At 38.8% G+C, this 24,139-nt stretch overlaps 1 protein-coding gene across 3 annotated transcripts; it reads right to left on the bottom strand.

The window, feature by feature from the left end:
* Positions 1 to 10,775: 10,775 nt before the first annotated feature.
* ZNF684 (zinc finger protein 684) lies at positions 10,776 to 24,139 on the bottom strand. 3 transcript variants are annotated; one of them, XM_077751972.1, is made up of 6 exons: positions 24,004 to 24,139; positions 22,007 to 22,045; positions 17,580 to 17,706; positions 17,169 to 17,264; positions 12,844 to 12,954; positions 10,776 to 12,321 (listed from the first exon to the last, which is right to left on the bottom strand). In XM_077751972.1, exons 2-6 carry the CDS (start codon positions 22,019 to 22,021, stop codon positions 11,417 to 11,419), a joined length of 1,254 nt encoding a protein of 417 aa, XP_077608098.1. In that variant the 5' UTR covers positions 22,022 to 22,045; positions 24,004 to 24,139; the 3' UTR covers positions 10,776 to 11,416. The 3 variants fall into 3 exon arrangements, with proteins under 3 accessions (XP_077608098.1, XP_077608099.1, XP_077608100.1); XM_077751973.1 differs by lacking the exon at positions 12,844 to 12,954; XM_077751974.1 differs by lacking the exons at positions 17,169 to 17,264; positions 17,580 to 17,706; positions 22,007 to 22,045; positions 24,004 to 24,139 and adding an exon at positions 13,789 to 15,541.

The raw sequence follows: 24,139 nt of genomic DNA, 5'->3' as shown, positions 1-24,139 counted from the left end.
TCAAAAATAAATAAACATTAAAAAAAATTTTTTTGTTAATCTTCACTTAAATCACTGTTGGTTCACGTGTTTCTAAAGGGAAAACAAAATTTACATAATGTCAAACTATTCAAGAGCTGCTAAGCAGCTCAAGAAAGCAGAAAAACTTTTCTAAGAGCTTGATTGGACACCTGTGCTAGTCACCTGGAAACTTCCAAACAGGCCTGAGGTATCTCTGAATCAGTTTCCACAACAAAAAAGTAACAATTTTCTTCCAGAAGTTTCTGCAGAGTGTCATGATGCCTAAGTTTTCTAAACAAAGTACCCCAGTTATATGCTGCTTGAGCTAGGTTTATTCCCACTAAGGTAGCTATGCCCGCAAAACAGGATGGTTTTTATTTACATGACTATTTACCTGAAGAAATGACTCTCTTCCTGTACTCAGTGCTTAGAGTATTACAAAACACAGCTAATTTCCTTTTTCAATATCCAGTTAATCAGGATTAAATACACACATACACACATGCACACACATGCTTTGGTGTTCTGCATAGACAAGAAAACATATTACCTGATGTCCTCAGCTCAGCAGAGGCAGTACAAGACTTCATTGCCATCCCTGACCTTCTATTATTTAAAAGGAGGCTCCAGAAGGCTCAGTAACAACTGCCACTACTATTCACAGGTGCCAAGAAATAGTTAGAGATGAAGTTTATAGGATTGAACTTCATTCTACATAATAAGCCATGTGATTTCACTTATGATTCGCAATTCTGCATGTGGTGATTTTAGATTTGAAGAGACAATGATGGTGTTTACCAGACATTTTGCCAGACATGATTTTGGTTTTAAGTTTTATTTCTATATTTTTTCTTGCAATATACACACCATAAAATGTACTATTTCAACCATTTGAAGTGTGTAATTCATGGCATTAAGTACCATCACAGTGCTGTGCAACTATCACCGTAACAGACAGAATTTTGTATAATGTGCATCACACAGATTTCAAACCTATGGTTATACAAATTTCTTAAGCAATGCACTTATATAACTTGTGTAAAAAATCATAAATTGGGACAATACACATATGTAATTATAGTCAGCTTGATGCCCTGAGTTTTAAATTGTTTACAACCTCCTCAGTTTTATGCTATGCAGCAAAACTCTCAACTTATAACTCAAAATCTTCTGTAATCTTCTCAATAAAATTAGCAGTACCACTTACAGAGTATGAATTTCAGAACACGCTTTTCCACATTCATCCAATTGTGGCTTTTTGTTTTTTGTGTTTTTTTTTTCTCATGATGGATTCTTTGCTGCTTTTTGAAAAGGCTAACTACACGTTTTCCCACATTCACAAAGCTTCCATGTTTTTAGGCATTCTCTGAGGAGAGGGGGATGTGTCTTCCGGTTAAAACATCTCCCATCCGTTTTGTTGCTCTGCTGTGGGAGAGTAATTTCTAGGGAGATGTGACTTCTTGATGAGGGCTTTTCCACAGGTAGTACACCCGGGGGATCTCTCGCCTGGATGAATCCTCTGATGCAGGACAAGCACTGAGGAGTGTGCGAAGGCCTTGCCACATTCTCTATATCTGTAGAGTTTCTCTCCTGTATGAAATCTAGAATGTTTATAGGGGCACCTGGGTGGCTTAGTTAGTTACGCATCTGACTTTGGCTCAAGTCATGATCTCACGGTTCGTGGGTTTGAGCCCTGCATTGAGCTCTGTGCTGACAGCTCAGAGCCTGGAGCCTGCTTTGGATTCTGTATCTCCCTCTCTCTCTGACTCTCCCCTGCTCATGCTGTCTCTCTTGCTCTCTCTCAGAAATAAATAAAACATTAAAAAAAAAAAAAGAAATCTAGAATGTTTATAAAGGGATGAACTGTACTTGAAGGTTTTTCCACATTTCTTACATCAAGCTCTTGTGCATATGAGATTTCACATGTTGGGGAAAGGAAGAGTTCCAAGTGAATGACTTCCCACGCTCATGGCACTCGTAAGGCTTCTCTCCGGTGCGAAGTCTCTGGAAGTCTCTGGAAGTCTCTGGTGGACCCCAGTTGTACTTCGTGCATAAATGACTTCCCACAATCACTACACACAAAGGGCCTCTCTCCACTACGAATTTTTTGATCAGCTATAAAGTGTCCCTTACTGTTAAGGGCTTTCCCACAGTCATTGCATTCAAAGGTTTTTTTCCCCCTTGTATGCTTTCCTTCATGTCTAACGACACAAGATTGCTTTTAGAAGGCTTTCCCACATTCAGTGCAGCCAAAGCTTTTTTTTTTTTTAATGTCTAATGAGACAAAACTTGTTTTTGAAGGCTTTTCCACAGTCCTTGTATTCTTAAGAGTTTTCTCTGATATAACTTTTATTATAACTAAGCCAGTGTGAATTAGGCTGCAGACTCTTTCCATTTGACTCACATTTATGTTGTGTTTGTCATGAAGAAATAAATTTTATACTCGGGTTACAATTTTGGACTCTCTTCATGGTCAGTGTTTTCTTGAACGTGAACATATCTTGATTCAAAACATTGTCTTTTCTTCCCTCCTGTCTCTCTAGTGCATCATCAAGTAAACAGATAACTTCTAAAAAGGTGTAAAATTAAACATTCCCGTTACTCTTTCCAATCTCATATTATAAGAAGAAAAATTTTTAAGTCTATAATGCCAGCAAGGATGCTTATTCTGACCACTTCTATTCAACATAGTCCTAAAGTCCTAGCTGACCAATTAGGTAGGAATAAGAAATAAAGGTACCCAAACTGGAAAGGAAGGCATAGAAGTATCTCTGTTCACAGATGACATGATCTTATATGAAGAAAACCCTAAAGATCTCTCTCTCTCTCTCTCTCTCTCTCTCTCTCACACACACACACAGCCTATTTACAACTAATACACAAATTTGGCTAAGCTGCAGGATGCAAAGTTGATATACAAAAATCAGTTGTGTTTCCATACACTAAAGCAAATAATCCAAAAAGGAAATTGAGAAAACAATCCTATGTATAATAGCATCAGAAAGAATCAATTAGGAATAAACTTAACCAAGGAGGTGAAAGACTTGTATACGGACAGCTACAAAATACTGCTGAAATAAAAGACAAGTAAACTGACTTCATGGACTAGAAGACTTAATATTGTTAAAAATGTCCATACTACCCAAAGTGAACTACAGATTCAATGCAATTCCAGTGGCATTTTTTGCAGAAATAGAAAAAAACAAGTCTAAGATTCATATGGAACCACAAAGGACTCAAATAGTTAAAACATTCTTGAGAAAAAGAACAAAGCAGGGGACAGACTACCTGACGTGAAACCGTATTTCCAAATTACAGTAATCAAAATAGTATAGTACTAGCGTAAAGACAGGCACCTAGACCAAGGGAACAGAACAGAGAGCCCAGAAATAAACCCGTGCATATATGGTTCTCAACGGTGAGCCAAGACCACACAATGGGGAAAGGATGGTCTCTTCAACAAAGGATGCTGGGAAAACCAGATATCCACATGTAAAAGAGTGAAATTGGACCCTAATCTTACACCGTACACAAAAATCAACTCAAAATGTATTAGAGGCTTAAATGTGAGACATGAAACTATAAAACTCCTAGAAGAAAACATAGGGGAAAAGCTTCATAAGGTTGGTCTTAGCAAGATTCCTTGAATATGACTCCAAACAGACAAGTGGAACTACATCAAATTCAAAAGCTTTTGTGCAGCAAAGGAAACAAACAACAAAGTGAAAAGGCAGCCTAAGGAATCGGAGAAAAAAAAATTTAATAAACACTTGCCAGGTAAGAGGTTAATATCCCAAATCTATAAGGAACGCCCACAACTCAATAGCAAAAAAATGGACAAAGGACTTTAATAGCCCTGTCTCCAAAAGAGACATATAAATAAACGGTCAACAGGTACATGAAAAGATGCTCAACATCACTGATCATCAGGGAAATGCAAGTCCAAACCACAATAAGACAACACCTCGTATCTGTTAGGATGTCTATTATAAAACAACAACGATGACGATGACGACAGTAAATAGCCAGTATTGGCACAAAGACATGGAGATACTGGAATCCTGTGCACTGTTGGTGGGAATGTAAAATGGTGCAGCCACTGTGGGAAACAGTGCTGAGTTTCCTCAAAATACCAAAAAGAGAAACAACATATGATCCAGCAATGCCACATCTGGACATTTATCACAACAACTAACACCAGGATTTCTAGAGATGTCTACACTCCCATGTTCATTACAGCATTATTCACAATAGCCAAGAGTCAGAAACAATCTAATGTCAATTAAAAGATAAAGGGATGTGGGGCATCTGGGTAGCTTGGTCGGTTAAGCGCCCAACTTCAGCTCAGGTTGTAACCTCATAGTTCATGGGTTCGAGCCCCGCATTGGGCTCTGTGCTGACAGCTCAGAGCCTGGCCCCTGCTTCGGATTCTGTCTCTCTCTCTCTAAATTTCTCTCTTTGCCCCTCCCCGACTCATGCTCTGTCTCTGTCTCTCTGTCTCTCTCAAAACTAAACATTAAAAAAATTTTTTAAAGGTAAAGGAATAAAAAAATGTAGTACATACATACATACTTTTTTCAAAAAAAGGAAGGAAATTGTATCATAAGCTACAACATGGATGAACCCTGAGGGCATTAGGCTAACAGAAATAAGCCAGTCATGGAAGGATAAATACTGCAAGATTCCACTCATATGAGGTATTTAAAATAGTCAAACACATAGAAAAACAAGTAGAATGATTGGTTGCCAGGCCTGGGAGAGGTGGAGAGATGGGGAGTTGTCGTTGAGTAGGTACAAAGTTTCAGTCATGCAAGATGACAAGGGTCTAGAGATCTGCCGTACAACAATGTGCACCCAGTTGAAAGGACTGTGCTGTACATCTAAAAGTTTGTCAAGAGGGTAGATCTCATATTCTTTGTTTTTTTTACCACACACACAAAAATCTCTCTTGGAGTCCAGTTCCCCATTCTGGACAGTAAAACAAAAGAGAAATCTGTATTTGCCCTGCCCCTGGGCTTAAAGAAAATGTTGCTGAAAGGGGTCTTCTGGAAAACAATAATGCCAACAGGTAGCTTTTTCTATTTTTTTAAAATATTTATTTTTGAGAGAGAGAGAAAAAGAGACAGAGTATGAGCAGGGGAGGGGCAGAGAGAGAAGGAGACACAGAATCTGAAACAGGCTCCAGGCTCTGAGCTGTCAGCACAGAGCCTGACATGGGGCTCGAACTCACAAACCGTGAGATCATGACCTGAGACGAAGTCGGACGCTGCTTAACCGACGGAGCCACCCAGGTGCTTTTCACTCAGGGAAAAGACTTTATAAAAGGGAAAAAGAAGGATTACCTAGTCATTTTTGGCTAGCTACAAAAAGGAGAGTATATCTAACAGGCATCAAGGTGGGGGAACGACTAGTTTCTAGAGTAAGTCTTTATCAGTTAAAGCCATTTTAAAATTTTATTAGGAATGATAGTTTCTCCCAGAATTATCCCAGAATGATAATTTCCCCTATGAATTACAGTATGCAAAACAAAAACAAAGCCCTTTTGCCCAGACTGAGTTGGAGACAATTTCTCTTTTGCATGTTTTTCCCCCCAGATCTTTTTACCTCAACCCTCTGCCTCCAACCTTTAGAATAAAATGTGTGGAGGCACCTGGGTGCTCAGTCCGTTAAGCCTCCAACTTTGGCTTAGGTCATGATCTCACCATTCATGAGGTCAAGCCTGGAGTCAGGGTCCACATTGACAGTGTGGAACCTGCTTGGGATTCTCTCTCTCTCTCTCTCTCTCTCTCTCTCTCTTCCCCCACTCCCCACCCAATTCGTACGCTCTCTCCCCAAAAATAAATAAACATAAAATAAAATGTGTATATACTGTCAGGCCTTATTGTAAGCATATATCTAATATTCAACAAAAACATGTTGATCAAGCTTATGTTATGTACCAGGCATTGATTTAGATGTGCACTAATGAACAAAACAGGTGAAAATACCTGCCCTCTTGGAGCGCATGTTGTATTTCATTAGATACTAATAAATTCTGGAAGAGAAACAGGATAGTTCTCCTACAAATTACTTAATTAGAAAGCAAAAAGTGGTAAGTTTACATTGGAAAAACCTGGTAGATGCCACCTTAACCAAGTCATCAAGGTTACCAGTAATGAGACAAGTCAACATTGTGCCTCCTGTCATGAAATGCTGAGGACACTATCACTTATGTGACATACTTGCCATACATGCATTCCTGAGTCTAATTATAGAAAACATCAGGCCAACCAAAAATGAGGGACATTTAACAAAATAATTGACTTGTATTCTTCAAAACTAACAATGTCATGAAAGGTGTTGAAAGGCTGAGGAATTATTTCAAATTAAAGGAATCTAAAGAAATGCAGTGGGAAAAGACCCCAAAAAACCAAAGTAATGTTGAAAAAGCAAAGCAAAGCTGGAGGCATCACAATCCAGGACTTTAGCCTGTACTACAAAGCTGTAATCATCAAGACAGTATGGTATTGGCACAAAAACAGACCACACAGACCAATGGAACAGAACAGAGAACCCAGAATTGGACCAAAAACTGTATGGCCAACTAATCTTTGACAAAGCAGGAAAGAGTATCCAATGGAAAAAAGAGTCTCTTTAGCAAATGGTGCTAGGAAAACGACCATTTTCTTACACCATACACAGAAATAAACTCAAAATGGATGAAAGACCTAAATGTGAGACAGGAAACCGTCAAAATGCTACAGGGAAAAACAGTCAACAACCTCTGACCCCAACTGACAACAACTTCATACTCAACACGTCTCCAGAGGCAAGGGAAATAAAAGCAAAAATAAACTATTGGTAGGGGCGCCTGGGTGGCTTAGTCGGTTAAGCATCCGACTTTCGCTTGGGTCATGATCTTGCAGTTCGTGGGTTCGAGCCCCGCGTCGGGCTCTGTGCTGACTGCCAGCTCAGAGCCTGGAGCCTGTTTCAGCCTGTGACTCCCTCTCTCTCTGATCCTCCCCTGCTCACGCTGTCTCTCTCCTAAAAATAAATAAAACATTAAAAAATTAAAAAAAAATAAAGAAACTATTGGTACCTCATCAAGATAAAAACTTCTGCACAGCGAAGGGAACAATCAACAAAACTAAAAGGCAACTAGCAGAATGGGAGATGATAGAGGCTTATTACCCAAAATCTATAAAGAACTTATCAAACTCAACATCTGAAAAACAAATAATCCAGTGAAGAAATGGGCAGGAGACTTTTTCAAAGAAGAACATCCAGATGGCTAACAGACACATGAAAAGATGCTCAGCATCACTCATTATACAGGAAACACAAATCAAAACCACATTGAGATACCACTTCACTGGTCAGAGTGGCTAAAATTAACAACTCAGGCAATAACAGATGTTGGCAAGGATGTGGAGAAAGGGGAACCCTCTTGTATTGTTGGTGGGAATGCAAACTGGTGCAGCCACTCTGGAAAACAGTGTGGAGGCTCTTCTAAAATTAAAAATAGAATTACCCTACAGTCCAGCAGCAGCACTACTAGGAATTATCCAAAGGATACAGGAGTGATGATGTATAGCCCCAATGTTTGTAGCAGTGCTATCAACAATAGCCAATTTATCAAAAGAGCCCAAATGTCCATCAACTGACGAATGGATAAAGACGATGTGGTATATACATATACATACATATATATAATGTATATGTATATGTGTGTGTGTATATAGATCTTGACACTTGCAACAATGTGGATGGAACTGGAGGGTATTATGCTAAGTGAAATAAGTCAGTCAGAGAAAGATCTATGTTCTTACTACTTATGTGTGGAATTTGAGAAACTTAAAAGAAGACCATGGGGGAAGGGAAGGGAAAAAAATAGTCACAAATTGAGAGGGAGTCAAACCACAAGAGACTCTTAAATACTGAGAACAAACTGAGGGTTGATGGGGGAGGCAGAGGAGAGGAGAAAATGGGTAATGGGCATGGAGGAGGGCACTTGTTGGGATGAGCACTGGGTGTTGTGTGGAAGTGATGAATGAATCATGGGAATCTACTCCCAAAGCCAGAGCACACTGTATACTCTGTGTATTAGCTAACTTGACAATAAATTATATTTAAAAATTTAAAAAGAAATAAAGTTATGCCACAAAAGAAATAAATGACATAAATAAATCCATATGCCCTTTGTAGAAAGAAAGAGAGAGAAAAGAAAAGAAAAGAAAAGAAAAGAAAAGAGAAACAAAACGAAAAGAAAAGAAAAGAAAAGCAGTGGGTAATCCTGGTTTGGATACTGGACTGGAAGAAAAAAAATTGTTAAAAAGAACATTGTTGGTATCTTGGATTGGATCGTAGAACAGAAAAAGGACATTTGTAGGAAAAGTAGTGAAATATGAATAAAGTCTATAGAGTTTTTCTGCACTTTTCACTTTTCCTGATCTCTGTTGGATTTATTAAGTTTTCATTATTCCTATCTTCAGATTTGTAAGTTAGTCTATTTCTATGCTTTTCTAGTTACCCTTAAAGTTTTTACATCTTAGAAGGCCTAAATGTTCTCCCTACCTTTTTCTAGAATATGAGGACTCCTAAGCTCAGATATCCCTTTCCACTTTTTGTTTTCTTCTTTTCATTATATTTATCATATTTGATTCTTAAAAATTAGCACATGATATAATCAGAAAAATGAACAGTCTTGGGGGGAGAATGCCAATACACCATCTATGTACAAATAAAAGAGAAGGCATTTTGAATTATTTTTTTATAGAGTAAAAACAAGGAAAGAAAATCTCAAGTTATGACAAACTGTGAGAGGTGGGGACAATCAAGAGATTTCTCACCTAAATTGTGCGTGGCAGTTTCAGCCACAGAACACAAAGGAGTTCTGGAAATCTAAGATGTTTGGTTGAATCCAAGCATAGTTTTGTTTTTCTTCTTGCCAAAATCTTGTACAGCAGGACAATGAGGTCAGTGGCAAAAGCTGTCTAGGAGGCAGTTTATATCTGTCCAGTACTGGAAATAATTTTATCTACTGCTGTATTCCTACTTCCACTTAAAGAAGGGAGCAAAATAACTTATGAATCCCAGATTACATCCTTCCTGATATATTACAATTAAGAATTCCTTGTTTTATTCCTTTGTTCCCAGAGCAGACCATCACACTTCTTGCCCCATTTACCCACAGAGCTGCTCCTTCAAGGGGCTCACATTACGCTAGCAACAGTAGAGCCCCCTACTTCCTCTCTTCCTGTAACCTTAAGTAGTTTGTGGAGTTTCTCGGATGAGAGGTACAGGCTTGGGAAAGAGAGATAGGATGGGAATGGTAAAACTAGGACAAAATGAGGATTTCATGTAGGAAATGAGAAAACCAATGAGCTGAGAAAAAGGCAAGTCCTGTGACTATAAATATCGAAAGAATTTCCTGCATGGCTATCAAACTGTTTCTGAAGACGATTCCAAAAGAAAGGGGTTCCAGAAATTTTGGGAACTACAAGAGTAAAACCAGCCTGTAGTCTCCTAAAACACTTGGGGAGTGTTAAAGAAAGAAGATATTCGGGGTACCTGGGTAGCTCAGTCAGTTGTGCATCCAACTTTAGCTCAGGCCATGATCTCATGGTTCGTGAGTTCGAGCCCCACATCAGGCTCTGTCTGTGCTGACAGCTCAGAGCCTGAAGCCTGCTTTGGATTGTCTCCATCTCTCTCTGCCTCTCCTTCACTTGCACTGTCTTTCTCTCTCAAAAATAAATAAAAATTTAAAAAAAGAAAGAAGATATTCAAGATCACTTGTTAAAGATGGCAAGACAGGACCATTGCAATAGGTATAAGGACCACTGTAATGAGATTTCAGCTGGGTAGAGACTGGTCTTAACTCTGAATACAGCATGGGCAAGTGGGAACTTATAGCAAAGGAGCAAGGCAGAAGTCAATGTATAGAAAAATTACTAAGAGAAAACATCAGAGATGAGGAGGATTCTGGCTAATTCGATCTAACATGACTCTTACTGAAGACAGGCCAGGGTGATGGATTGTAGAGGATGAGGAACCTGATCAAGGGCACGGAGTTCTGGTTAAACTGACTAAATGAGATTCTTGCTAAAACTATTTTACAAGGAAGTGCTCAGAAGAGAAGGCCTAGGGGAAGGTTCAGGTGACTGACTAAAGTTTGGTCAAGTGAAGAATTTTTGTTGGTAGACAAGATTTAACTTAGTTCCGTTAAGTTCTAGTGTGCTTGTTCAAAAAAGCACTATCTCTCATTTATAATCATTACTCAATGTTAGTCTTCAAAAACTGGCTGATGAAAGAAAATGCAACATGGTATAACTCAGCTTAAAGTTGAAAAAGCTTGATTTCCAAATTTAGGTTCAGGTTGTTTTGTCACTACTCAAGAAAAGGCATAAAGGGTTTTTGACATCATCAAGGAATACTTCCAGGAATACTGTGGACAGCAATAAAAACCAGCTTAAATAATGGGTGGTTCATCCTTTTAAGGGAATATGCGTAGCTTACCTGATAACACATTCTAAAGTGAAGTTGCTAAGGAGGGACACTTGCTTTTTCACCTTGATTAATGCTGCCTATGCTGTCACAGGACAACTGCAGGTACCCCTAAGAGCTAAACCTGTATCGATTTCTTATTAGAAAACAAAGACAAAAAAACTCACTCCCCAAAGTTGCAAAGTATCATGATACCCTAGTCTATTAAAATCAAATACAGAAGGTACCTCAGTTAAACATTACTTGAGCTATGCTTACACCTTATGTAGATACACCAATGAAAAACAGGAGTATTTGAAGTGCAAATGTTTTATTTACAAACTTACTTAATTTCAACTTACTGTAATACAGAAATGTTTTTCCCTCTCAACGGGCATATTGTTTGTTTTTGCTGCTTACATACACAGGAAAACATCTTTTTAACAAGTTTTATAGTTAAAGAGACTGAGATTCAGTAACACTGCCCGGACCATTAAAAGTGCCAGCAAATGGATAAAAAATATTACTGAAATTCGTACTTCATATTAAACCACATTTTTTCACTCGCATGTTTTTAGGATTGGAAGAAAAAATGGTATGTGCTTCGCTCTTAATAGATATAATTTAACACATAAACATTTTATACTCACATTTGCATAATTCAATAATTTGTTATAAAAATCAGGGATAGTAAATGTAGTTTTCACTAATTCCTTCATTAATTTATGCAACTTTTTTAAGCTCATGCTCTATTATTTATAAATCAATGTTTTCTGTGATCTTTTTCTGTAAACACTTTGTTATCACTTCCAGAACATGGTTGGCATTGATTATTTTTTCTGGGAATCTACTCTTCAAATCCATTCAAATTGGTGGAGTTCTCAACATGAATTTCTCTTCTACTTAATAAGATTTATCTAATATTTAAGGCTTTGTCATATCCACAACATGAATATTATATATGAATTTTCTGATGTACAATAAGATTTGACTTCTGGGAAAAAGCTTTCCCACATTTGTTACATTTGTAGGGCTTTTCTCCTGTGTGAGTTATCTGGTGTCTAAGGAGATGTGACTTCTTGATGAAGGCTTTGCCACATTCAATACACTCATATGGTTTCTCTCCTGTGTGAATTCTTTGATGTGTCACAAGCACAGATGTGTTACCAAAGGCTTTGCCACATACAATACATCGGTAGGGCTTCTCTCCTGTATGAAATCTAGAATGTTTATAAAGGGATGAGCTATACCTGAAGGTTTTCCCACATTCCTTACATTCAAATGAGTTCTCGAGCGTATGAGATTTCACATGTTGGGTAAAGGAGGAGTTCCAAGTGAATGACTTCCCACACTGATGGCACTCGTAAGGCTTCTCTCCGGTGTGAAGTCTCTGGTGGACCACCAGCTGTGCTTTGTACATAAACGCTTTCCCACAATCACTGCACGCAAAGGCTCTCTCTCCATTATGGATTTTCTGATGAGCTGCAAGGTGGGCCTTCCTGCTATAGGCTTTCCCACAGTCGTTGCATTCAAAGGGCTTTTTTCTTGTATGATTTTTTTCATGTCTAATGAAATGAAACTTCTTTTTGAAGGCTCTCCCACACTGAGTGCATTCATAAGAGTTTTCTCCAGTACAACATCTATTATAATCAAATAAATCTAAAGCAGGCTGCAAACTTTTCCCATATGATTTACATTTATAGGGTTTTTTTCTTGTAGGATTAAGACTTGGGCTCATGTTATAACCATGGAGTCTCTCCATAGTCAGAATTTTACTGAATGTGAACAAAACTGAATTCAAAAAATTGTCTTTGCTTTCTTGGTTCTTCTCTGATTCATCAACAAGTAGGCACTCGGCTTCTAAAAAGGAGCACAATAAAGCATGCCTAGTTAATTTTTTCCATCAACGGTCACTGAAAGAAAAAGGATTTCAAGTCTAGTATGTAGTTCTGAAATAAATCCTGTATATGCCTTGCTCCTGAGCTTTAAGAATAAAACTGCTGAAGAGGAAGTGGGAGCAGATGAATGACAACAATGAGAACAAATGGCTTAACTTGTGACCTATGCGTAGATAGTTACATCGGCACAAATTACAGTAAGTAGGGCACAAAGAAGTCAAAAGGTTGCTCAATGTCGATGCATAGTCATCTCACAGAATGAAGAGACCCATTGCAAGGATCTGACCAATGGATGTGGTGACCAGAGGAACAAGAGACTCAGGAGTTAAGGGAAAATTATTGAAGGAGAAACTAGATCTGAAGGTAGCAGATCAGAATCTGAGTCCTCACTACCCCAGTCCTAAGTTACCCTGGTAGGACAGCTCCCCATTTCCATCATTCACATCTCTTTCTCCTCTTAATCACCTGGCACAATGGCAGTTACCTTCAAGAACGTTCTTGTATCTCCAGTCTTCTAACTCCATCCAAATCACAGGTGAGACATGTGTGCAGAGGGCACCAATCGACAACAGCTGGGATTCACTCTCCTGTGTACCTGGAAGCCCAGGCAGAGAGTCTGTCTGCTTGCTATTGCTTTTGTTCTGTCTGGGTTTCTATATATGACAACTATTTGTAATATCTGTATTTGACAAGTACAGATTTTACATTTTCTTTCAATCTACTCAACAACCTAGTCCCCAGAAAGCTGAAGTCACTTTATCCTGAGGCTACATTTTTTCTTTCCTATCCTCAACACCCTACAAGTCTCCAATCCATCTCTCCATTAAAAAAAAGGGGGGGGGGGAATAATTCATTAGTTCCGTTGGAGGAGCACGTGGCTCTTGATGTCAGGGTCCTGAGTTTGAGCCCCATATTGGGTACAGAGGTTGCTTAACTAAATAAACTTAAAAGAAAAAACAGGGAAAGAGGGTTATATTTCCCCCTTCTGAATTTCCCTCCCTGTGTAGTATTAGTATGACACCCCAACTTCTTGCCTCATGCCTTCTCTGTGGAGCTGCCCTGAGCACTGTCTATAGCCATCAGTACACATTTCTTCATGGAGACTGGAGTGCCTGTCTCCTTTCCTCTCTACTTCAACTGATGGGAAGCAGCATCCTGTCTTCCCTCAACTAATAGTAACCAACTGAAAAATCCAGGGCAATCAGCCTGGTGAACAAAACTATACATTATAATGAATTCACTCACGATATCTAAGCACGCATTCTTCTAGTCCTGAACAAATACCTTCTGTCCCAAGAATTCTAGACTCTAAATAACTACAATGTTTTGCTCATGTTCCTTCCCCACCTTAACTTGCTCTTCCTCATCACCTCTCACCCTATCTAGTCCTTACATATTCTTTCTTTTCTTTTTTTTTTTTAGTACTTACATATTCTTTAGGGAGGAGCTATTGTTCCATAATCTCAAAAACAGAGTCTTCTAATCTTTGCACACTTTAAACTTTAAGCTCCATTTTCTCTTAACTTCCAAGAGTCACCACTGCTGCTTGAGACCAATCATCCTGACTATTAACTGGAACAAAACTGCAATGTTATCGCACATCCAACAAACCTTCTACACTCATAAAATTTTAAAATATTTTATATGGCTGTTTCACCTCTCAACTACAATTACACACTTGGAAAATGGTAATGGTTTTTTGTTTTTTGCTTTCTTTGAATCCTCCTTAGGAAATGTAAAAAAAGCCTCATTGAAAGAATAAGAAACATCCCCACAAAGCCTGACTTTACAACAGTAAGTTAACGAAATGTTCATTAAATATCCACTGTGTGCTCAGCAATGGAATACAAACAAAAAATGATACAGGACCTTCTCTTCAGGACATTATCATGCACAAAGATGCCTTAAGAGCATACAGGGTTTAAAAAAATTTTTTTAATGTTTTTAATTTATTTTTGAGAGTCAGAGAGACAGCACAAGCAGGGGAGGGTCAGAAAGAGAGGGAGACACAGAATCTGAAGACAGGCTTCAGGCTCTGAGCTAGCTGTCACCACAGAGCCTGACGCGGGGCCCGAACCCACGAACCATGCGATCATGACCTGAGCCTAAGTCGGATGCTCAACCGACTTGAGCCACCCAGGTGCCCCAAGAGCATACAGGGTTTTAAACTGGTGCGGCCACTCTGCAAACAGTGTGGAGGTTCCTCAAAAAATTAAAAATAGAACTACCCTACAACCCAGCAATTGCACTACTAGGTATTTATCCAAGAGATACAGGTGTGCTGTTTCAAAGGGCACATGAACCCCAACGTTTACAGCAGCACTAACGACAACAGCCAAAGCAGGGAAAGAACCCAAATGTCCACTGATGGATGAATGGATAAAGATGTGGAATATATGCACAATGGAGTATCACTCAGCAATCAAAAAGAATGAAATCTTGCCATTTACAACTACGTGGATGGAACTGGAGGGTGTTATGCTAAGTGAAATTAGTCAGAGAAAGACAAGTATCATATGACTTCACTCATATGAGGAATTTAAGATACAAAACAGATTAACATAAGGGAAGGGAAGGAAAAATATAAAAACAAGGAGGGGGACAAAACATAAGAGACTTAAATACAGAGAACAAACTGAGCGTTGCTGGAGGGATTGTGGGTCGGGGATGCGCTAAATGGGTGAGGGGAAATAAGACATTTGTTGGGATGAGCACTGGGTGTTACACGTAAGGGATGAAATCACTGGAATTTACTGAAATAATTATTGCACTACATGCTAACTTGAGTGTAAATTTAAAAAAATAATTAACTAAATTAAAAACAAATCTAAAAGAATATATGTCAAGTTTTCATGAAAGAACCATAGTAGAGCTGGGATGGAGGTTCAAAGAAGGTAGAGATTAACGTAGGCTGGAGTTACTAGTTACTATGAAAGAGGAGAACACTGAATTCAGACTTAAGAGCATGCTGGTTTTAGTTAGGTAGAGCACACCAGTATGAAAAGAACTGATGCACAGAATTAAATCATGTACAAAGTTCACTAAAGAGCCCAACTGCCATGGAATAGGGATGGACCTATTCCAGACAGACCGTTTCCAGATAAACAGAATGGGATCACATTAAAGAGACCTTCAAAGCCATTTAAGTATTATTAAATAAAGGTTGTAAAGGAATAACTTGTGCTTATTTGTCAGAAGAGTGACTAGGAAAATGAAATGATTTGGGAAAATCTTGCAGGAACATCAAAGATAAACCAGAAAATAGAATGGAATTGGCGAACAGCCTAGACACCATAACAGGAGTTAAACTTCACTTGGTTTGTGTTAGAAGTTGGGGTCCAGGAGCTAAGATACACTTAATTGGTGTCTTAATCATTTGAAACATACTTCTTTCATGGGCTCTGTGGAAAAAGAAAATTTTATTTTAAATCGGTCTTAGAAAAACTAATAATTGAAATCACTGGCAATAAGTCCTAACAGTATTTAAGGAAACGCTCGTGAGAGAAAAAGCTAAGTTGCTTACCGCAGTGATTCGGAGGCTGCAAAACAGCAGGCCAGTCATTAACCTTGATCACAATTTGAAGAGAAATTTGAAGGGTGAAGCATATTAAATATTGGTTACTATGAAAAAACAGAGATTAAGGCCAGGTGGGGAAAATGATGGGACTGGGAAGTTGGAGGCACAGACAGCACAAAGAAAATCATGTGAGGTCTTCAGAGGGATACAGTCTCTATGGGAGAAGTTCTGGAGAGAAACACGAAGGAAAGAAGCAAAGGTGGATAAGCAAGAAGTGAGGGTGAGGGCAGATTAGCGAGAAACCAACTCAAATGAAGAATTTGAGAGAATTTCCAAATGACATCTGCATCACCATGTGAAGCAGAAAGATACACTATAAAAGGCAGATACCCCAAGTCAGCAGTGAGATGAAAGATGAGCAAGGTGGGGTGCACAGGTGGGGTATATGCTATAAGAAATGGAAAGGTTTTTTTTTTTTTTGAAAAGGGGAATAATTAGAGCATAATGTTAGTAGCATGTTTGGAAACAAAAACATTTAAAAAAAAATCTTACAAAAAACCAGCCAATGTATATTGAATGCTTACCATCAGCCAACTACTTGAGGGGTTTTCCATGTATTAACTCACATAATCTTTAAAAGAAACCTGAGGTGAGGATTAATATTACCCTGGTTTTATAAATAAAATCGTGCTACAGAATAATTAGGTTAGCCAGTGATTGGTGGAGTAAGACTTTAAATCCACATGAGCTGATTACAATATAAGAACCATATGTACAAAAAAGAGGTGTGGGGTTTTTTTCGTTTTTTTGGTTTTGTTTACAAAGTAGGCTCCATACCCCAGCATGGAGCCCAATGCAAGGCTTGAACTCACAACCATGAGATCAAGACCTGAGCTGAGATCAAGAGTTGGCTGCTTAACTGACTGAGCCACCCAGGAGCCCCAATCTGTAATCATGTTGAGGAAAAAAGAAGAATGAGGATTTGAGGAATTAAGAGAAGAAAACAAGGACCTGCATAAAACAGGCAGTAGAGGCAGCCCGGGCAGAGAGGAGTGCGGCATCCCCCCATACAAGTGCTGAGCAAAGACACAGAGCAGCTGTGTGGGCAGAGTGAGTGAAGGTGTCATCTGGGGCCCAGACAATGTCGGGTCAAGTGTACCCAGTCACTTCCAAACGTGTGCGGCTTTTAAGAGGTGCTTCCCGAAAGAGGTGCTCAAAGCTACCTGTCCCTCACTGACCAACTGGGATCTCAGTCCCAAAGACTCCCATCTGCCCAGCTTCCTCTCACTCACCTGGATGGCGCCAGCGTGGGCGATCCCCCTCCGCCATCCATGACTCCCATCCTTGCTCCACCTTGAAGATCACTTTTGTTTTGGTAACCGGACTCCCTGTTAGTGGGAAACAACACAGAACTAGAGACAAAGTGCTAGACACAAACGACTCCCTCACAATTCAGGTCTGCCTCCTTGAGTCTCAGGGCCTGGAAAGGATGACAGACAGACTTTAGAACAGAAGAGATGCTTCTCCTCCATTTGGGAGGTGGAAGCAAACACTCACTGTCTGTGTATGCTTAATCTCAAAGGGGATTAAAAATCTGTGACCACTGACATGCAAGGCCAAACTCAGTGATGCTTCAGAATGTCCACAAGTCCCACAGGAAAGGTGCTATGTTACCGTGAAGAGGTGCTACCCACTGTCCTTACCCACTGCAATGAGGTTTCTAAGGTTCTCCAGCATCACATCCCAATACAAGGCTCTCTGATCACAGTCCAGCAGCTGCCACTCTTCCGGGGTGAAGTCCACAGCCACATCCTGGAATGTCACCGATCCCTATAATGGCACATTCATCTTCAAACTAAAGTGTGTATTATTTGGGGACTTGCAAGAGAATCATGGCAGCCTCTTATGATCATATATTCATTGTTAAGTTTTCAGAAAGTTATATATGATAACTGCTGTATGCTTGACTCAGAAATATACTTTGTGATAGAAACAAAAATCACATTAAAAATACTAGTGTCAGGACAATTAAATTGGGTAAAGATTGGTCTTTTTAACAAATGGTGTTGGGACTAGATATCCACATGCAAAAGAATAAAGCTGGACCCCCTCATACACACAAACACCTCACATCATATATAAAAATGAGCTAAAAATGGATCAAAGACCTAAATGCAAGAACTAAAATTATAAAATTCTTAGAAGAAAGCATTGGAGTAAATCTTCAGGAGCTTGGAATAGGCCATGTTTTCTTACATATGAAAGGAAAAGTTTAAGTGACAAAAGAAAACATAGATAAATTGGAAATCATTAAAATTTAAAATATGTGTTTCAAAGGACACCATCAAGAAAGTGAAAAGACAACCCACAGAATGGGATGAGATATGTGTAAATATCTTGATAAGAGATTTGTACCTAGAATATAAAAGAACTCTTACAACACAATAAAAAGACAACTTAATTTAAAAATGGACAAAGGATTTGAACACCTTTTCTCCAAAGACATGAAAAAGATGCTCACATGTGCATGAAGCACATGAAAAGATGCTCAGCATCATTAGTAAATACAAATCAAAGCCACAATAAGGTATCACTTCACACCGACTAGGAAGGTTAAAATCAAAGACAGACAATGACAGGCGGTGACAAGGATGCAGAGAAATGGGAACTGTCATACCTTGCTAGGGGGGTTGTAAATGGTGCAACAACTATGGAAAACAGTTTTACAGTTCCTCAAAATGTTAAACATTGAGCTACCATATTACCCAGCAATCCCTCCTATGTATATACCTGAGTGAACTAAAAAGATCACATATTATACTGTCCTAGTTACATGAAATGTTCAGAAAAGGCAAATCCTTAGAAACAGAAAATAAATTAGAGCTGGGAGACAGGATGAATGGGGAATGACTGCCAATATGGGTTTTTGGGTTTTTTTTTTTTTTTAATATGGGGTTTCTTTTGAGGGTAATGAAGATATTCTAAAATTAGATTGCAGATACTCTGGTTTCTCTTCAGATTATATAATCTTTCACCTTTTAAAATTAGACTGTAAAGATGGCTTTACAATTCATGAAGAGACTAAAAACCACTGAGTTGTATATATTTTAAATGGGTCCATCTGTAATATGTGATTATGCTCAATAAAATTATTTAAAATATTGTTTATATGTTCTTCATTCATTCCCTCATACAATGTTTAAAGAGGACCTACCAGACACTCTACTAGTGATAGAAAATCAATAGTAATAAAGGTATTACTGTTCTCAGACATCTTACACTCTATTACATACTACAAAGTAAATACATTATTTAGAAGGACTATAAGGTAACATGTCAGACTCACGTGACCATAATAAAATAGAAAATAAATTTTTTTACATGATAAAATATATCCTCTCAACCATAACATCAAAATCGTGTTTAATGAACTTAAGCTGAAATTAAAAAGGCATGTGGCGGGGCACCTGGGTGGCTCAGTCGGTTAAGTGTCTGATTTCGGCTCAGGTCATGATCTCACAGTTCATGGGTTCGAGCCCCGTGTCAGGTTCTGTGCTGACAGCCAGCTCAGAGCTTGGAGCCTGCTTCAAATTCTGTATCTCCCTCTCTCTCTGACCCTCCCCTGTTCACACTGTCTCTCTCTCTCACAAATAAATAAAAACAAACAAACAAAAAAAGACATGTGGCTACGTTTCTACCACAAAGACATAGTTAAAACCATACAGAATAGGGGTCAGCAAACTACAACCCATACCCTGGCCTGATATTTTTGTAAATAAAATGTTACTGGAACATTTATACCCATTCATTTGCTTCAGCTGCAGAGTCAGAATTGAGTAGTTGCCACAGAGGCTGTATGGCCTTCAAGCCTAAAATATTTACCATCTGACCCTTTAAAAAATTAGAAGACTAGCTAGAATTTATCTCATGAATGCACAGACAGTTCAATATTGAGAAAAATATCAGAAATTCCCTACCTGCTACATTAAAGAAGAGAAACATGTTATTTTACCAACAAGTATTTATCTACTTATTTATTTTTGTTTAATGTTTTATTTATTTTTAAGAGAGTGCAAGCAGGGGAGGGGCACAGTGAGAGGGACAGAGGATTTGAAAGCAGTAAGCCTGATGTGGGGCTTGAACTCAGAAACGAGATCATGACCTGAGCCAAAGTCAGATGCTCAACTGAATGAGCCACTCAGGTGCCCCAACCAACAGGTATTTTAAAAAAACATATAGGAAAAAAGGTTTCCAATTTATGAAAACAATCTTCACAAGCTAAAAATCTTTAACTTGATTAAAAACAAGAGAATAAAAACCAAACCAAAACAAAAAAACCAACTATCTACCAAAACACAAGAGGAAACAATGAAATACTGGAATCATTCCCATTAAAACTAGAACAAAAAGATAATGGCTAGCAATTTATAGTTTCTAGGGCACTTGGGTGGCTCAGTCGGTTGAGCATCCAACTTGATTTCAGTTCAGGTCATGATCTCAGTTCATGAGATTGAGTCCCACATTGGGCTCTGAGATGGAGGCACCGTGAGTACCTGGGATTCTCTCTTCCTCTCTTTCTGCCACTCACCTGCTCACACATGCACACTCTCTCAAAACATTTAAAAAACCTTATAGTTCCCCCAAATCCTGTCCATTGCAATAAGACAAGAAAAAATGTGAATACATATTGAGCAGTAAGGAACAAAACTCCATTTGAAAAGTATATGACTGTCTACCTAGAAAACCTAAGAATCAACTAAAAACATCTTTAATAGGAGCTCTGTAACATTAAAAATTTTTTTCTAATTTTTAAAAAAAGACACAGAGGTGCCTGGGTGGTTCAGCTGGCTGAGTGTCTGACTTTTGGTTCAAGTCATGATCTCATGGTTCGTGAGTTCAAGCCCCGTGTCAGGCTCTGTGCTGTGTCAGAGCCTGGAGCCTGTGTTAGATTCTGTGACTCCCTCTCTCTCTGCCCCTCCCTTGCTTACACTGTCTCTCTCTTAAAAGTAAATCAACATAAAAAAATTTTTTTTTACTTAAAAAATTAGTTTTGTAAGTTGACATAAAGTCAAATAGAGACAAACCAGAGACCTAAAGTCAGCTGGTTGAGCATCTGACTTTGGCTCAAATCATTGCCTCACAGTTCGTGAGTTCAAGCCCAAAATAGAGCCTGCTGCTGTCAGCACAAAGCCTGCTTTGGATCTTCTGTCCCTCTCTCTCTGCCCCTTCCCTGCTCACTCTCTCTTTCTCTCTCTCAAAAGTAAGTAATATTTTTTAAAAAATAATAAAATAAAGTAAAATTCACACAGGAGAGAAAATGCTCAAGAATACCAGCAGACTCTGGAAAAGATACAAGGTTTATTTACGGTTCCAGAAGAATATTAAAAAGGCTACGTACCTGAACTTACAAACTGAGTTCATATAGTGCTGCTTATTGACACTATGTTCTCTGCTTACTCTAGGAAACATTCTAAGAAATATAGCATGTCATATAATATAAAATGTGATGTTACATTTATTTATCACAGGGCTGTTGCTTGTGAATGTTATTTTTCTTATTTGTAACTTTTTTTTTCAAGTTTATTTATTTGAAAGAGCAAACACGAACAGGGGAGTGGCAGAGAAAGGGAGAGACAGAGTCCCAGAGTCCACCTACAGTGGAGGGTCAGCAATGCAGAGCCCGATGCAAGGTTCGAACCCACAAACCTCAAGATCATGACCTGAGCTGAAATCAAGAGTCAGAGCTTAACCAACCGACCCACCCAGGCGCCCCTGTGAATATTATTTCTAACATTATCTCCATGAAAACCGATTATAAGATATTTTCTCTAGAGAGTTGTGTCAGGAAAATCTTTACTTCTCCAAGGAACTGTTTTGCTCTATTCGTGTGGACAATACCAATACATTACCTGGTTTGCTATCCATTTTCTATGATTGCTATAAAGATTGGGTACATATATGCAGCTCATATTTATTCCAACTATGTATAGGCCCTGTGACCTGGATATCAATGATCAATTTTCTTTTGGACCTAATCTATTCAATCTACATTTTCCCTATACAGGTCTATACATGTCCTTTTTATATGGATTTTTGAGAGGTTTAAATGACTGAATAAATGGATACATACCTGGAAGTTGATCATTTTCTGTAACTCTTACACAGGGATCTATGAAAGTAAAAATGGGAAAAAGAATAGAAAGACATGAAAAACCAAAATTCAAAAGAAAAGAAGCACTATTAGAAAAGGATTCTTGGGGCACATGGGTGGCTCAGTCAGTCAAGTGTCTGAATCTTAATTTCAGCTCAGGTCATGATCTCGGGGTTGTGAGACTGAGTCCCGCATCAGGCTCTGTGCTGAGCAGGGAACCTGCTTCAGATTCTCTCTCTCTCTCTGTCTCTCTCTCTCTCCCTATTCCTCTCCCACCCACGTTCTCTCTCTCTCTCAAGGAAAAAATAAAAATCAGAAAAGAAAGGCTCACATTGCAGCTTCAGTAAACGTCACCTACTGAGAGAGAATGACGACTCTAGGGATGTCAGAAAAATCCGTATTTTATAAGCACCAAACTCTAATGGTGGATCTATTATGAATCTATGAAAGTTAGATAAGTATGTTGTACATTTCTGTCCTACTGATCTAATGGCAAGTTGTTAATCTCTGAACCAGTGATATTTTTTCTTCCCAAAATTTTATCCTAAGAAAAATAATAATAAATGAGTCTAAAAACTAACTAAAAGCCTGGTTTCGGAAACCCAGCATATCTCTGGAAGTCATTCCTTCCTGTGACTCTCTGGTCTCTGCTCTGAAGATGGGATAAAAAAAGAGCTCAAATTAGGTTGGGTTTTCTTGAGAAGGCTGGATTGAGAGACCCAGGATTTTATTTTATTTTACTTATTTATTTTAAGAGGAGCCTTCAGTTTAAATTCTAAATCTGTTTCTCTTTCTCTGGAAATTCACCATCTCCTATGAGCCCAGTATAGGTTTTTTAGAATTCTTTTTTAAAAATTCTTTTATTTATTTTTGAGAGAGAGAGAGAGATTGTGAGAGATCGTGAGCAGGGGAGGGTCAAAGAGAGAGAGAGGGAGACACATAATTCGAAAACAGGCTCCAGGCTCTGAGCTGTCAGCACAGAGCCCTACGCAGAGCTCAAATCCGTGCACCGTGAGATCATGACCTGAGCCGAAGTCGAATGATTAACCGATTGAGCCACCCAAGCGCCCCAGGTTTTTTAGATTCACACCAGCAGGGCTGGGGCCATAGGAAGGCTTTATATGCAAGAGGGACTCAACAGCTTTATTTACAGTCTTCCCTGGAAGGTCTGCAAATTCACCAAAGATCCTTTACTTAAAACAAAAACAAACAAAACAATAACTACAAATCAGAATTTATTCCACATTCATTGCTTAAATATTTCAAAAGGAGAATGAATCCAACTCTTGTTTTGTTTTGTGCAGGGTGCTAACTACACTTGTGATCACAGCACAAGGTGAAACTTGTCAAATCACTGTTGTACACCTGAAACTAATGTAAGAGTGTATGTCAACCATACTAAGACAAAAACAAACAAACAAAAACAATAAAATTTGGTGAAAACTCATCTGGTTTGAATCTCAGCTCTCCACTTATCGTCAGTATAAGCAAGTAACTTAACCTCTGTCAGCTTCAGTTAATTTATACGCAAAATGAAGAGAACACTTCCTTCAGATGACTGTTGTGAGAATATACGGAGAACATAGCAGGTTCTCTAGAAATACTTCCTAGATCCCTTGGAATGATTTAATATTGCCTTTTACAGGCTCTGGTAGGGCCAACGATGTTCTTATAACCAGGTAAGGAAAAGCCTGATGCACATACTCCTACACTGTGATTTCTACCTCCAAGATCAAGAATGCATACTGAGCCTGCCCCATCCCCACTCGGGATCTGGGAACCCACTGAGTGGCAGTCAGACCCTTCTCTTGCTTTCTCTTAACTATTCCAGAATTAGTACCCACACACCCAAACACTAAATCGCTGCACGTGGGAGTTGTGAAGTTTTACCTTCGTTTGGGTAAGCCAATAAACTGGTGCCTATCTTTCTCCCAGCCCTTCCCTTACGTCCCCAAGCTCCGCAGAGTCATACCTACCAGTTTTTCACCACCACACTCCCATCTTTGGGTCTAAGAGATCAGATTACAGAGATTTCCTAGAGACTCTCGGGGAGAAACCCCCAACTTTCCCTTCAGGCTGCGCAGGTTGGAAGATTACTGAATACCGGCTGCC

This window comes from Crocuta crocuta, unplaced genomic scaffold, assembly GCF_008692635.1.
Source record: "Crocuta crocuta isolate KB4526 unplaced genomic scaffold, BGI_CrCroc_1.0 scaffold367, whole genome shotgun sequence".
Lineage (NCBI taxonomy): Eukaryota > Metazoa > Chordata > Mammalia > Carnivora > Hyaenidae > Crocuta > Crocuta crocuta.
The sequence above is the reverse complement of the archived record's forward strand: the minus strand, read 5'-3'. Positions and strand labels throughout refer to the sequence as shown.

What these genes read in the sequence shown, in the direction of transcription:
- ZNF684 (XM_077751972.1), bottom strand. An exon ending in CCCACGCTGGCGCCATCCAG is followed by an intron (nt 12,955 to 17,168) that starts GTGAGTGAGAGG and finishes CTGGGCTTCCAG; the next exon opens with GTACACAGGAGAGTGAATCC. An exon ending in ATACAAGAACGTTCTTGAAG is followed by an intron (nt 12,322 to 12,843) that starts GTAACTGCCATT and finishes GCTCCTTTTTAG; the next exon opens with AAGCCGAGTGCCTACTTGTT.